The 16,003-nt window shown below is 48.4% G+C and overlaps 1 protein-coding gene and 1 long non-coding RNA gene across 18 annotated transcripts in view; one reads left to right on the plus strand and one right to left on the minus strand.

Annotated features, from left to right (window-relative positions):
* Positions 1-16,003, plus strand: part of LOC138850056 (uncharacterized) — a 160,932-nt gene that overhangs the window by 125,977 nt on the left and 18,952 nt on the right. The window contains exon 2 of one of the 8 annotated variants that reach the window (XR_016235459.1): positions 2,634-2,695. The exons of the other annotated variants lie outside the window; for them this stretch is intronic. This is a non-coding gene — a long non-coding RNA (uncharacterized LOC138850056). The remainder of the gene's footprint in view (positions 1-2,633; positions 2,696-16,003) is intronic. 8 annotated transcript variants of the gene reach the window in all.
* Positions 12,604-16,003, minus strand: part of ATP10B (ATPase phospholipid transporting 10B (putative)) — a 356,253-nt gene continuing 352,853 nt past the window's right edge. For all 10 annotated transcript variants that reach the window (XM_089335037.1, XM_089335035.1, XM_089335038.1 and 7 more), the window contains one exon: positions 12,604-15,214. In XM_089335037.1, coding sequence (XP_089191163.1) covers positions 14,764-15,214 — 451 coding nt within the window. In that variant the 3' untranslated portion in view covers positions 12,604-14,763. The remainder of the gene's footprint in view (positions 15,215-16,003) is intronic.

A 16,003-nucleotide genomic window follows, 5' to 3' on the forward strand; every position in this document is an offset into this window, starting at 1 on the left:
GCAGTGTCTGCACGTCAGCGGTTTGAGAGGTTGTAGTGCAGCTTTGCAATGAGTGTGATCTCGGGGTGTGTATAGGGGGGTGGTGATAGTCAACCACCTACTGCAGCTGGGCCTTTGTTAGCCACAGCGGCAGTGCTGGGGGTGGGGCATGGACCCTAGGGCAGGCAAGGAGAAGTACTGCTGACAGCAGGAAGCGCCAGCAATGGTAAAGGTGGTGCTGGGAGTGCGGAGTGTGGGGACATGTCCTCAGGCCCTGCTAGGGCAGCCTCTGGGAGGTAGAAAGGGCAACAGTGGCATCGGATCCTTGGGGCTTACAGGAAAGCACCAGCATTGGCTAGGGCCCCGGGCACGGCAGTGGCAGCACTGCCGGCGTGGAGTGTGAGTGTGTGTCTTCAGCTCCATTAGGGTTGAGCACAGGTGTGGGGATACATCCCTAGGACACATAGGGGCAAGCACCATAGGTGGTGGGGCTTCCAGCAAGGGCAGGGGTTGTGCTAGGACTGTGCCTTCAGTCCCCAATTGAGTGGGTGCAGTGGTCTCTGGAGGCTGTAGGAGAAGTAATGTGGCATGGACCGTGGAGGGTACATCTTCAGACCCTCCTGGGTTACTGCTGGTCTTGGGAGCCAGGCATGTGGTGTGTCCTGAAGCCCCACAGTGGTGTTTGCCGATGGTGATGGTGGCAGCAGCACTGGAGATGTAGCCCATGAGAGGTGCATTCTCAGACTCCACGGTGGCGAGTACTGGTGGCGGTCATGGGTAGCAGAAGGAGACCAGCCCTGGGCCCAGGCAGCAAGCATCTAGGTTCTCCAGGTTTTAGAGATGGCATCACCTGCTGTGATGGACACCTTTTTCCTACAGTGCAGGGCACAGTATGAGCTTGGGAGTTAGGATTACAGTTGCACAGATATCCTGGGTTTTTGAGAGTACAGCCTTCTGTGGGCATGTGGTGGGATGTCTGGGGGTGGGGCAGGAATGGGGATATGCAGTGGACCTGTGCCCCAGGGAAGGATGGTTCCTGACAGTGGCTCTGTTCTCAAGATGGTGCTGTGCCGTAGCAGCCTGGATTCTGGGAGTAGACAGGGCGACAGTGTGGTTCCATCTCTGAAGCAAAGCTACCATGTGGACTGTAGGCAGATCCTCTCTCTGGGCCCAAGCTTGTGATGACACAGAGCCTTCCTGTGTGTAGAATGGCTGGAGTCTATGGCAGTGAGATCCACTGGGGCTGCAATGGGGAGTCCCCTTGTCCAGGGCCTAGGGGTCATAATTCTCTGTGTTGGTTCTCTTGCCATGCTTCCTCTCTGGTCTGTGTCTTAAAGGGTCTCGCCTCTTCCTTGCTGAATGCCAGTGCCCTCCCTCAGCCACTTAGCTCAGAAGCACCTCCGCTGTGCATTTGCTGTTACGCTATTAGGGTCCTCCTTTGTGGATAAGACAAGCACTGCCTACCTCTTTTCAGCCATCTTGGAATCAGACTCCAAAACTGCCTGAGTAGGGACAGCTCCAAGGAATGTTCTTTTTTTTTCTTAAATGAGTTTCATACTTTTTGTTTAAAGATTTATTTTATTTATTTGAAAGGCAGTTGCAGAGAGAGAGAGAGAGAGAGAGATCTTCTATCCACTGGTTCACTCCACAAATGGTCACAGCCATCGCAGCTGCACTGATCCCGATCCGAAGCCAGGAGCCAGGAGCTTCTTTCAGTCTCCCACGTGGGTGCAGGGGCCCAAGCACTTGGGCCATCCTCCGCTGCTTTGCCAGGTGTATTAGAGAGCTGGATCAGAAGTGGAACAGCTGGGACTCGAACCGGCACCCACAGCACTGGCCCCCAAGGAATAGTCTCACCCCTTGGTGGATTTATATCTTTATACTCCCTTAGCACACATTTTTGGAGAACATAGAGATGATATGTAAATCTGTAATGTTTGACAGAAAAATGAACAGATGTGCTTGTTACATTTCATAGGACAATTTTGGCAATTGGGTTTTTCTCGGCTTTTGATAACCAGAGTCCTTTGAGTTCATATTGGAAGCCCCGAGGAGATTGTAGGTTTCAGAGTCTGTCTTGAGAAGACTTTCACCAAAGGTGCGGATACCTTCCTTATTATCGAAGCTTCCAGTGATGAGCAGCCCATGCCTTCCAAGAGAGAAGGGCCAGAAAGTCTTGTCAACCTGGACAAGTCAGTCTGGACTGGGGGACCTTCCTTCCGGCCTAGAAAATCTGCCTACAGTTCTCCGAAGCCATGGTTTTTGATCCCTTGTACATTTGGTTTATGTATCCATGGTCACTCAGAAAATTAGAGTGTTTTTCTCTGGTTTGCTGGGTTTCCATGTTAATCTTGTTTTTCCTCATGTTTCTCTTTGGCCACTCAAAACAGGATCATATAGCTGCTTTTGTACTTGTCTGGTGGATTTCTTGTACAGTCTCCATTATTACTTCATAGACTCTACAAGTGTGGAGGGTTTTAGAGCTTCAGATTGTACCTTCAGTAGCTTCAGATTGTACCTTGCAGATTGAAACAGAGCATTTTTCTTGGTACAAATCTTGGAGGGAAAGCCTGGAGTGTTGGTCCCAAAGGAGGGAAGCTTTGGTAACACAGGGAAGGAATCTGACCATCTCCAGCCTGCCTGCTTCTCCCCAGGGGTTTGAGGAGCAAAGTTGAAACACCACTGAGTCACGGACCTTGCTGCACTCATTTTGAAGGTGAGCTGAGCTGGTAAGTAAAAGGAATTTGCTCAAGGGTCATACACTGGATTAGCCCAGGATTTGAACTGGTGACTTCTTAGACCTTATTACATCTCTTAGAAGATCCACAAATGAGAAGAGATGATGGGAGATTGAGAGTGAGTGATCAAGTAGTGACTGCCTTCTATTAACAATACTGCATCTTTGAAGCCTTAAAACCCTCCACTCCACCTATAGTCTTGTATGAAAAATCACAAGTAGTGATTCTCTCTGAGCTGGATCCTTCCTGCCCACTATTTGTGTCCTGCTGGCTGGGTCATCTTAGTTTGGGAGTCAGAGACCGAGTGACGGTGCTGTCCTGCAAGGCTCCTTTGCTGTTCAATAAATGCTAATAAGCCATAATCTGCAATCCTAATAATCACGACCTGAACCCAGACGCAAGGGCCAAGATTGCTTTGGTCTGAATTGAATTTGAAAAGGCTGAAAGAACAGGCTTTGAATGCGCAGTAGAAATGCCAGTGGAATATTAATCACAGAAGCACTGCTGGCCTGCAGAAGCCAATGGTTCAGTAGTGAGAGCTGAAGAGGGATGATCAAATGCAGACAAGATGCTAGTGCATGTGGAATCTGAGAGCGAGGCTTCAGACAGAGTGCAGGGACCCTCAGGGTGGCTTTCTGTAGCTCTCCTGCTGTTCAGAGAGCTCTTTCTGGTCTTCTAATTTGCTTTTTTTATTTACTCTTCAGAATCACCAGAATGGCACAGCCAGGAGCTATCTTAGGGGCAGGTTTTAATGCAGTAGCTTGGGGACTCAGAACGCAGCAGGGAGGTAGATGTGGGTTCTAGAAGCTCTTTGGCCCACTCATCATTCCCCACATTCCAGGAATGGTATGCTCATGTCTGCAGTGATCCGGAGATGTAATTACAATAAGTCTGCTTTGCACAGCAGTCATTTGCATGCAAACACAGGGAGCGTTATTAGTAGCATGGGGTTGGGGAGGGACAGCTTGGCTTATGGATGTAGTAAGTCAGACAAGAGATGATTTCCACACTTCTCAACCCCTGGCAAACTTTTAAATTATGTATATTAAATAATTTCCTACAGATCTAACTGCCCAATAGATTGTATGACTAATTGTTTCTTTCCACTTAGAGTAGGAGCCTCCTGGTAGGCTGTATGTTTTGGTGCAATTATGTCAGCCCCAGGCCAAAGCTGGGCCATTTTAGCCACCTGATGAGTGTGCTAATTGTCTTGAAGTATTCTGCCTGGTGTGTGCGCCTCATTGTTGTAGTGATTTTAATGGAAACTTGTAATTAAAAACAAGAGTCAGGGCTGGGTGCATTTCCCCCACTTCAGGGAGTTCAGGCAGGGCCCCTTGGAACACACCCATGAGAGGAGCCAGCTGGGACAGAAATTACTGTGCCTCTCTGCATTGCGTCATCTATTCGGCATGGCTCAGGCTGTTGAAGCGTCACTGGAGCTGAGCCAAATTCAACACGTCTTTCGGGGTGCCTGTCCTTCTCCCAGGCCCTGTGTCACTGTTTGGAGTGCTTGTACACAGAGGACCTGGGCGGAGGCAGGAGGCAGGAAAGCACCAGCAGGTGGAGATAACGATTTGAGACCCTGCGGGAGCCCATGAGATGGTATTGTTCTGGAAGTTCAGGTCCATTCTGTATGTTTTCCTAAAGACCCAGCTGGCTTGGTTGTTACAGTGGACGGAGGTTTGGAATACTGGTTCTGCTTCTGAGGAATAGTGTATCCTTGGCTAAGAAGCTTAGCTTTTCTGAGCGTCAGTTTGCTTACCTGTAACATGGAGTTAAACTAGCAGCTAAAATGTTGACGGGGTTCAGGGGACATCGGATTAGGGAACTTCTGTGTTCCACCTGAGCTCTTCTGAGCTCCCCTTAATAATCCTTATCCCCTGTCCCTCGACCAGCATATGGAACATTAGCAGAACAAACAGTATTTATAACTGAGCTCAGTGGCCCACAGAATATAGAAAAGGGAGCAAAAGGGAGGTGAGCCTTTTCTACTGGCTGAGTCTTAGCTGAGAAGGAGAGCCCCAAGGTCCTTTTAAGACAGAGGTATCCGGGGCCGGCACCGTGGCTCACTTGGTTAAGCCTCTGCCTGTGGTGTCGGCATCCCACAGGGGCACTGGGTTCTAGTTCTGGTTGCTCCTCTTCCAGTCCAGCTCTCTGCTGTGGCCTGGGAGATCAGCGGAGGATGGCTCAGGTACTTGGGCCCCTGCACCCGCATGGGAGACCAGGAGGAAGCACCCAACTCCTGGCTTTGGATTGCCACAGCGCTGGCCGTATCGGTCATTTTGGGGGTGAATTGGCAGAAGGAAGACCTTTCTCTGTGTCTCATGTCTGTAACTCTACCTGTCAAGTAAATTAAAAAAAAAAAAAAAAGAGGTACCCAAGAACTAATGGTTTTCTTGAAACTTTGACCATTGAATCATTATCTGGCCGTCATCTATGGGGAGGGTGAGAAGGAGCCTCGTGTATGGGGACAGACAGGAGAAATGTCTCCGCCCACCTCTGCCTTCTGGAAGTCAGGACCAAGGAGAGAATATTCTTAGAAACTAGTAAACCACTGTCATTGGCCAAGGTATGGTGCTAGCTTTGCAAAGACCTAAACTTGAATTATCTATGGCCTGTGATTTTAGGCTCTGAAAATCTGGAAGGCAGGGGGAAACCAGACAGACTCATATGTGAGTGGTTAGAAGTGAGTTGGTATTGAATTGGGTGTTCAGTGATTAGAGATGGCTTTATGGAGAAAGTGGTCTTTGGCGATCTGATTTGAGATTCTGGGTAAAGAAAATGGCTTGAGCAAAGGTGTGGAATTCAGGAATGAGAAAATGTTTTATAAGGGTTTCTGCTAGGTTCACAGAATTGAAAGCTCTGCGCCTTACTAGCAAGGTAAGTCAAGGTCAGGTCCCAGTGAGTACCTGGTTCAGGAGCTGGGGGATGAACAGGATGGAACTCTTGCTGATTCACTCTGGGAGTTTTCATTCTCTGTCAGTTATCTTAATATCCTTTCCTACTATCTGCTTTCCCAGCCTGCTGCCCCAATCGAATGTTTGGCCAGTCAGCAGGTTTCCCATTGACTTACCAGGGGCCTTAATTATCCATTCCAGGAGCTTGATCTACTGAAAAAAATAATGTCCTATTGATAGCTTGAATGACATCTTCAAGGGCATTTGGGAGTGAATTAAATATTATTACAGAGAAGAACCAGGAATTCAGGAAAATTTGGAGCTCTTAGAAGTCCTCCAGGTCAACATCTTCCCTTTGAGGTGGTTAAAGAAAAGGAAAGAAAACCCTAACAATGAGAAGTGGGCAGGCTAGGGAGCCCAGATACTCTGACCCCAAATATTCCTGGGGATCTCCTCTAGCACACATTGCAAAGAAGAAAGTCTGGGAGTTGACACTTTGGACCCTGAAATTGAGTGTTGAGTCTTGGCTCTTGTTCATACTCATTTGTTGCTGTTAGGAAAGGGATCCAACCTCAGTGTACTCATCTCTAAAATGGGACACAGAAGACAAATGGAAAAACACACCAACATTCGCAGCGAACAGTGAGAGGGGGTATACTCCCTGTTGGTCCTGTTGCATCTTGAGCAGGTAGGCAGTCACTCCCAGAGGGGTCTTCTGGCCAAAAGTAGCTGTCTTCCTACCCTGGACCACCACTCCACCTTGCGAACTCCCAGGGCTACTGCTGCTTTTGGACAAAGCACCTTAGTCTGCTGTAAAAATAGATGAGACAGGATCTCACATTAGGTCATGGTGTCCACTGAGACCATGTTCTGAATGGTCCTGATTAGCTTGAGTCACTTGACTCAAGATGCTGGGGTGAGGTGGGTGATACAAGATCCTGCTTGGGAAGGCATCTGTGAGTCAAATTGGTCAAAGTACCCATTCAGCAGTTTGCCAGAGGCTCTGTGTGCAACATGGAGCCAATCTAAATCACTGTCTTCCTGCCAGCAGGGGCAGCCTCATGGTGGGGTAGCTCAGGGTGGCAGAGGTGATGGCCAACCTCTGGAAAGTTCACATCCACTCTCTGAGACTCTGTGCCTGGATTTTTAAAAGGGGGAAGCTTAGTTAGACAGCAAATGTTAAGTTACACGGTCCCTGGGTTCCTCTCCTGAGAGGGCGCCTCCTTGCTGAACACACTAGGCTGTTATAAATAGAGAAATAAAATTCATAAGTCTCTTCACACATTGTCTCTTGTACCCAGGGAAAGGGGGACATATACACACATACACTCACTATACATATGTATATAAATGTGTGTGTATATATAATTTGCAATTTTTTTCTGGGGAGGGAAATGTGGATTATTTTAAAGGCAAGATTGGGGCAAAGCAGTAATTGAGATTTCAAATATAAGCATATAAAATTTTTCCACACACACACACACACACAGAGCTCACATTTGCTGGTTCACTCCTCAAATGCCCACAATGACTAGGGCTGGGCCAGGCTGAATCCAGGCATCCAGAATTCAAGCTGGGTCTCAGCTACTTGAGCCATCACTGCTGCCTCTTAGGGTATACACAGGCAGGATTTGAACCCAAGACTCTGATATAGGATGTGGGTATCTCAAGCAGCGTTCTAACCATTAAGCTGAATTCCTGTACCATGGATGGGACTGCAGGTTTGATTCCTGTCTCTGCAAGCAGGAGAAGAGAGTTTCAAGAGGTGCTTTTCCAGTGGCATCCTCCACCCTGCACCCCTCTGCCCTTTGGCGAGCAGGGAGCCAGGAGGCATTCTGGAAAGATCCACAGGCAGACAGATGGACCCTGACTCATGTGGCCTGAGATGTTATCATGCTACCTTTTTTGGTTAATCTTCTTATTTTAAAATGGCCAGACAGCTGTGGAAAGGATTTCTGGTTAATCTCTGGCTGATGAGGTGGCTGCAGAGCCCCTGTTGAGGGTTATTGATTCTGATCCCAGCTTTGCCTCCAAGTAGTTGAGTGGCCCTGGGCCCATCCACTTAGCTCTCATCTGAGTTTGATCATCTGTGTGAAATGGTGACATTTTACACGCAGGAATATCTTCCATTGATCTTGAGGAGACACAGGTTAACAGGGGTGGGACGTTGCCTGCCATTGCAGAAAACCATTTCTTCAGTGCTGAGTCAGTGGTGCGGTCAGCTTGTCTACCTTGCTCTCCTGGGGTCTGTGGACAGCTCTTGGGATGCTGCTGTCTTCCTGTGAGGTGCTGGGCTTTGCTTTCCTCAGTCCCCACTGTCGAGGGGCTGTTCTCTCTTGAAGACAATCTGGGGAGGGGTCTGGGGGTAGTGATGCACTGGGAAGGGGGTTCTCTGGACTTGGTGCCTTATTTGCAAGGTAAACAGCAGGTTAGTTGAGGGCTGGGTGGGAGGAGGTGTTCCTGGAGACCACAGGAGCTCAAAGTCCTCTCTCCCATTTCTGAGTGCACCTTAGGAAAGAGGTGTCTTAGCTGGCTTCCCTTCTGCCAATTGGAACTGGTAACGGCCCTGACTTCTTAGGTGTTTGCAGTTCCTTAACAGCTATTGATCTGCAAGAGGCAGCAGACGGCCTCAAAAAGGCTGAAGTAGTTCATTGTCTTCCCAAATACGGTTGCTGCTCTCCCATTCTCCTGCGCATTGCCTTTTAGATTAGCTTCCACCTATGATTTTCTTCAGCAGCAAGAGTCACAACATTGTCAAGTGTTGTGATGTGCTAGGAACTCCCCAGTGACTTCCTCTTGAGATTACTGTGTGTGTGTGTGTGTGTGTGTGTGTGTGTAAGAGGGAGAGAGAGAGAGAATATGAATGACTGACTGGCATTGTTATAGTGGTTAGGGTTAGGGTTAACGTCCCAGCTCCACTACCTATTCCAGCTGCCTGCTAATGGGCACCCTGGGAGGTGGCAGGTGATGTTTTAGAGTGGGCCCCTAGCACTCATGTGCAAGATGCAAATGGAGTTCCTGGTTCCTGGCTTTGCCCTGACCCAGCTCAGGCTGTTGCAGATATTTGGAGAATAAACTGTCAGTTGAGAAATATCTCTTCTGTTTGTCCCACTCCCCCATCTCTTTGCCTTTCAAATAAATAGACATTAAAGAAGGAATAGTAAATCACAAGGCCTGCAGGACACTGAAGGTCATTGCTACAATGTAAGCAGCCCCCTCCAACAGCTTCTAGAATCGAAGCATGTTAGAAGTCCAGTTCCCACCTAGAGGTTTGGGGAAACAGATGAATTTCAGTTTGAGGTTGGAACCTGGAGAGAGGGATTTGTTCAGAGTTGGCATGGAAACACCCCGAGGACTTGGACTCAAAACCCGGCCTCTGCCCCCTGGCTGCTCTCTGTCTTGTCTTCCCTGCTTGTCTGCAGGAATGAACCCTCAGGTGTGGCATCTCCTTTACTGATGCTAGGTGGCACAAGAACGCCTTTGAACAAAAGGCTTCCAGGCTTGGCTCCTGTATGAAAATGCCAAACCCTGAATTTGGGGCTGGCATTACTCCTTGGGCGGTGCTCTCAAAAGGCCTGCCATCTTGGGGTTTGCCCCAGCTCCTTTATCAGTGGACTCTTACCTGCGTCCCAGGTGTCCTGGGAGGTGCGGGGCGGGGGGTATTTTGTTGGGTTGCCTGGGAGGATTCCCTCTGTGCAGTCAGTTGCTCCTGGGGCCTCTGTGCACATTGGAAGGTCTGGCTGGGTGAGCAGATAGAGGAGAGATTTTTAAGGTAGTGCTGAACCGCAGTTCTGGTTCTCTTTTGGTAATAGTATGTTCCTTACTTACTGAATCTTTCATCTGGGGAACAACCTGGCCAGACATGGTGTGGTGTGGCCTCTGGCCAGGTCACTGACAGATTGTGCAATGTTGGGATAAAACGCAGAATCCTTGATCACTGTCAAGAGAATGTCGGGAAGGTGAGACCCTCTTGTCCAGTGCCTGTGAGTCCTGCAGTCTCAGCTCACAGTGTTGCTCTGTGGCTAAGTGCACAGAATCTGGCTTGAGGCTCTGGGATTCAACAGACTCCTTGACACTTCTTGACTGTGGGACTGTGCTGTGTTTATGTTTTTGCTTCTTTTGGAAATGGGAATGTGGTAGGTTGCCAATGGCCTCAAATTTTTTTCATAGCTCCTCCCGTTTAAAAGGTGGAGTCGGGAGGTAGATGTTGGGCTTAAGGGTTAGGATGTTTCTTGGGGGACCCTGGTGCTGTGGTATAGTGGTGAAGGCCTGCAGTGCTGGCATGCTATCTGGGCATTGGATTGAGTCCCTGCTGTTTCACTTCTGAGCCAGATTCCTGATAATGTGCCTGGAAAAGCAGTGCAGGATGGTCCAAGTCCTTGGGTGCCTGCACCCAAGTGGGAGACCCAGAAGAAGCTTCTGTCTCCTGGCTTCGATCTGGCCTAGCCCCAGCCATTATGGCCATTTAGGAGAGTAAATCCATGGATGGATGACCTCGCTCGCTGTCTTTACCTCTCTCTCTGTAACTCTTTCAGAATAAATCTTTTTGAAAAAATGCTGCTCGAGATGCCAGAATCCCATATTGCAGTGCCTGGGTTTGAGTTTGCTTCTAATTCCAGCTTCTTGGTAATACACACCCTGTGTGAGACATCAGGTGATAGTTCAGTGGTGGGAGCCCTGCCATCCATGTGGGGGACTCAGATGGAGCTCCTGGCTTTGGCATGGCCAACTGCCAGCTGTTGTGTTTAGATAGTGAATTAGCAGGTAGAAGATTTGACTTTCTCTTTCATTTTATTGTGTTTTAAAGATTTATTTGAAAGTCAGAGCTAGAGAGAGAGAGACGGGGAGAGAGAGAGACGGGGAGAGAGAGAGAGACGGGGAGAGAGAGAGAGACGGGGAGAGAGAGAGAGAGACGGGGAGAGAGAGAGAGAGACGGGGAGAGAGAGAGAGAGACGGGGAGAGAGAGAGAGAGACGGGGAGAGAGAGAGAGAGACGGGGAGAGAGAGAGAGAGACGGGGAGAGAGAGAGAGAGACGGGGAGAGAGAGAGAGAGACGGGGAGAGAGAGAGAGAGACGGGGAGAGAGGAATCTCCCATCTGCTTGTTCACTCCCCGGATAGCTGCAATGACCAGAACTGGGCTAGGCCAGTCCCAAAGCAGGAACTTTCTCCAGGTCTCCCACACGAACGGGTGGGGCCCAAGCACTTGGGACATCTTCTGGTGCTTTGCCCAGGCTTTTAATAGGGAATTGGATTGGAAATAGAGCATCTAGGGCTTGAAGCAATGCCCATATGGGATACTGGTATCGTGGGCAGTGGCTTTACTCACTCTGCCACAATGCTGGCCTTGTCTCTCTGCCTTTTAAAGAATTGAAAGTTAAAAATTTATCCTTGGAATTGGGGAGGGCATTTAACCTAGCAGGTGATACTAGCTGACACACCCCCTCCCCCATCAGATTGCCTGGGTGCAATTCCCAGTTCTGGTTCCCGATACTACTGCCAGTGCACAGCCTAGGAGGCAGCAGTGAGGGCCCAGGTGATTGGGTTCCTACCCCCTCTTTCAGAGACCTGGGTTGGGTTTCCAGCTTTGGTGCTGGCATGGTCCTGGCTATTGTGGGCATGTGGGGAGTGACTCAGCAGATGGGAACTATTTCTGCCTCTCAAATCTGAAAAAAGAAAGGGGGGGGGAGTATATTTTCTATACCCTTGAAGTTGAACTGGCCTGTGACTTGCTTCTATAGCACGTGGTGGGTAATGATGATGTGCGAGTTCCGTGCTTAGTGTTTTGAAAGCGGCTTCTGTTCAGTCTGCAAATGTTGCTGCCCTGTGACACGGTTGGGCTGGCTTCCTTGAGGAGGGGAGGCCGTGTGGAAAGAGTCTCTAGTGATGCACAGCCAAGGCCCCAGACAGAAGCAAGCTCAGTGGACACAGTGGAGCAGTGGGGACGTGTGCTGGTGGAGCCCAGATGTAGCATTCACAGCGTCCTGAGCACAGAACTGATGGCTGTGTGAACCTAAGGTTTGGGGTGGTTTGTGACGCAGCAGACGTTAACAAAAATAGGGGAGAATCATAGCTGTACCTGGTGGGGTTACCGCAAGGTGTGCGTGATGTACGCTTAGGTCAGTAACTTGTTAGGACTAACATCATCTCGTTTTGTTTGCTGGGTTCCAGTCATACAGAGCACCTTTCTTTGCATCAAACATACCAATTCATGTTCCCTTTTCAGGGGTTTTGTACTGAACTCCCCAGGATAGTTACTGTGTCAGCTGAAAAGTCTCCATGGAGAGGCCTTCTCTGACCATGCTGAGCTCTGCTCTCCTGCCTTCCTTTCTATTCTTCCTAGTACTGTGCAGAAAAGCACATTCCTGGTTTCCTTGACTATTACCTGTTTCTCCTTATAAATCATCAGTCCCTTGAGGGCAGGAGTGCATCCTATTTTTGTTCCTTAGTTACATCTTGCTGTGTACCACTGTTGTGAACAGCAGGCACTCCATTGATAATTTTTGCAGAGAGCACCTAAATCAATCTTTGTTTGGAGGTTGGTATCAGTCTCCAGGAAGAGTAGCCATGTTAGATTTGCAGATGGTGTGTGCAACCTCTAATTCTTTAGCCTTTTTATTGTAGCACACTCTTATCCTTGGCTGAATACCAGAGGACTTAGTAAGAAATTTAGTTGAAAAATTTTTTAAATCGAAGGATAGTGTTTTAATAGCATGCGCTTTAATGAACACTTTCAAGACCCCTGCATGTTCTGGATGCTGTGTGCTTGGGGAGGTGTCCAACAAAGCTCGGAGCTCTAAGACAGGGATTGATTTCCTTTCTACCCCTATCACATTTTCCAGGCATCAAGTAGGGTCTTAACAGAATCTTACTGGACAGATGAATTGATATGTAAATGAATGCACAGGAAAATGGAAGAATGTACGAAAAAATACTCAGAACCAGTGATAATGACTTGAAGAGAGAATAATAACTGCAAACGGGCAGGCAGCTATGGAAAACCATGTTTATTTTTTTTCTCCTTAAAAACAATCAGTAAGATCACAAAAGTATAAAAATGTACTGAGCACAATCACGAGCATGGTTACAGGGAAATTGTTTTAACTTTTCCCTGGGTAAGATGGTACTTACGATGGTCATAGTTGATTTGGTTTACAAAAATGGGCAAGAGTAGGTGACCGGTTGTACCACTTTCCCAGGATACAGGATTTATTAAAATGAACAAGTCCCAGTCCTAGGACTGTATGCCAAAAAAAAAAAAGGCAGCATTGGCATATTGGATATAGTTGAGCACTTAGGTGCAGACATCAGGCATTCTTGTACTTTTCCGAGCAGTTCTTTTCTACTTGGCTCTCAGATGAAGTGTATAGCGTTATTACTGAAGGTTTTACAGCTGTCGAAGGATTTTCACCATTGGATTTTATGTAATTTTGACTTGATCCTCTGTCAAGCCTGGGAGATAGGGCAGTTCTAAGCTAAATTGCAGGTGTGACGTTCTACTTCAGCGCTCCTGGATCCTAAGAGAGCATGGGGGCAGAGCAAAGACTCACACTTTAATCTCTTGAGTCCATCCTCTGTCCTAAAAAATCGAGGGAGGGCTCTGAGCTCCAACTTTTGCCTGAATCCCCTTACTTGGAAACATTCACATCGCACCTGCTTTGCTGGGTGTACTTAGCTGCTCCTCCTTCAGCAATTCTCATGTAGGCTTCCCCTGGCAGGTGCCAGCATGATTACGTGGCACAGTGGTCAGAGAGCTAGTTTATTGGCTTTGGGATGAAAATCCCAGTGACCTCTGCCATCCAGGTTTTCTAGGCGGATGGTCAAAGGGCCAGTTCAATCTGCCAGTGGCCAGCTTGTTTGTTGAGCACCTAGGGCACCTTGGCTGAGGACGTACTCAAGTGATAGGCCAACTCACAGCTGGTGGCAATGATTCTTGGGCTTCAAGCCTTGTCACTCCTGTTGCATGGGTCCCTATGCTTCTTACCTAATGTACAGGCATTCGCTTAAGATAGGAGGGCTCAGGAAACTGTTCCTGACTTCCCTTAAAGAAGCCTAGGGCTAGGCTGCCTGGTCAACCTCCATTTTTTTTGATAGCCTATTGTAATGCTATATGCTATCATTCATTTGCTTATTTATACAATGTTGGAGTTCTTTTACAGTTTGCATTTATGACTTCTATGGATGGGATGTCTCTGATCTTCCTTTTCCCTGTGAACTGAGACTTCCTCCGACTCTAATTTAAGCATGTACCAGTGGCTTCCAGGTGGTAGTATTCTAGGGTAACTTGAATGAATGAGGTGTAATGCTTTAAGCACCCCCCCCCCAAATGCCACCTTAGAGTTACTATATCATACAGGCCTATTCTGGGTGCAGATGCACTAAGATCTCCTGGCCTTAGAGATTTCTTTGGAGTGGAGGATGGCAATTCTAATTAAAAATAAATAAAATAAATAGCTTTCAAGAAGAATGCCGCCTGTGTCCTCGTGGCAGATTCTCCAGATTGTGGGACATATGGCCCATCACCAGGACTCTCTGGTGTACCCATGCCCTGCAGGATGCTTGCTGTGACGCTCCCACTCTGACATGTCACAGGGGTCATACCTAGCTTTCCTCTTTAGATGTAGTTTTCTTTTGGCCCAGAGACAAACAGCAGACCCGACTTGACCACGAGTGCAAGGAGGCCCTGTGAGCACCGGTGGCTCAGAAACTTGAATTCTTGGCACTGACGGCGTGAGATGAAGGGCTGACAAGCCTGGAAACTTCTGTACCCTGAGATGTTGACTAGGTTGATAGACTTCATGGAATCGTGTGGTCTGGTTGCGTTGCGTTACAGGCTGTACTGGTGGAAACTGTCAGAAACGTGGGTATCAAAAATGTGAGCACTCAATGCCACAGAAACAGAGCCTCCTTATTAAAAACTCTGTGCTTTGCAAGATATGCTGCCTGGCAGCTGGAGAAAACTAGAGGCCCTCGAGTTTTCCCGTTCTACTTTGTCAAAACTCCTTGCAGCAAGGGCTTCCCAGAAGGAAGGCAAGCCCAGTGGGAAGAAACCAGACTAGCATGTTCTCTCCTCTGTGAAGAGGAGGGGTCACGAGGTACCCAGAGCAGTGATGGGGGTGGCCTCTTAGTTTGTCAAGTTGTCTTCACTCCCCTCATATGGTCAGGGAACTCTGGGATCGGCGATGGCTGCTCCTGCTGGAGTGCCGGGACCTACCAGTCTGTCCGGCCATGTAGGCTCCAGGAAGCGCTGTCCTGTTAGGCCCCAGCAGGTGTTCCCCAGAGGAGGGTTTGGCTGAGGAGTCCCCCGAGCACGGGTCATCCATCGTATGTGCCGTGCTGCTTCTCTGTCCGTGGAACACCCAGTCCTCAACGTGCTTCTGCTTAGAAGGGCTCTTTGGAGTGCTGCTCCGGAAGCTCTGTTCTGGGACAGGGGGCACTGGATGCTGGGCGGGCCGAGCTGCTTTAGGGATAGGGACAGGTCTCTGTTTGCTTCTCCAACTCTGGATTTCCAGGTTTCTTTTGTCGGTGGGCAGTTTGTCAATTTTCTGAGCTTTTGTGATCAGAGACTTCCCATAGGTTCCTTGTAGAGACAGGAAAAAGTACCTGGGAGAAAACAGAAAAATAAAAATACGGGCTGGTTTTTGGAATTTTAGCATTGAAGGGGGCCTGAGAATCCAAGTCTGCACCTCTAAGCCAAGTTCTTTATCCTTGTACTTGTGACGCTTATCAAAGGTATGCTTGGGCACCTCTGATGTCGGGGTGCTGAACCACCACCAAATGAACTAGCTAACATTATGTATGAGGGTTATTCTGAGTGCTTTGTGTATTAACTCACTTCATTCTCCCAGTAACCCTATGCAATTGGTATAACCATGTGCTGCATAATTGCACAATGATGGATCATGGGTCCAAAAGATGATATGCCTTGTGATATTGCATCCCCATAGTTTAAGAATACTCCATGATGCTGGTACAATGACAGACTGCCTAACAACACAGTTCTCGCTATGTATTTCCCTTGTTAGGCCACATGTGACCATACTTAGGTTTCCCTTCTGTGTGCAGATGAGGAGAGATGGAGTGGTCAACCTGTGGTCAGAACTTGGACTCTAGATCCCAGGCCTTGTTTCTTATCTACGACGCACAGGGCAATCCTTGCTGTTTCAGTGCTACTCTAAATTAGACAACTCGCTGCAGCTTCACTGTAAAGTAGTTACTAAATCTGCATTCTTCCCTTGGATCTGTGTGCCAGGCTGAGTTGCCAGTGTCACTGTTTTGTCACTACTTGCTGGAGTGATGAGGTGATATTCCTGTGGTCTCATAAGAACAGATCTCCCTGTCGACCAACCCAGGGTTCTTTGACTGCTGAGCTGCAGGTAGCCTGTGACAGGC

This window comes from Oryctolagus cuniculus, chromosome 6 (assembly GCF_051225735.1).
Source record: "Oryctolagus cuniculus isolate XC-2025 breed Fujian yellow rabbit chromosome 6, ASM5122573v1, whole genome shotgun sequence".
Classification (NCBI taxonomy): Eukaryota; Metazoa; Chordata; class Mammalia; order Lagomorpha; family Leporidae; genus Oryctolagus; species Oryctolagus cuniculus.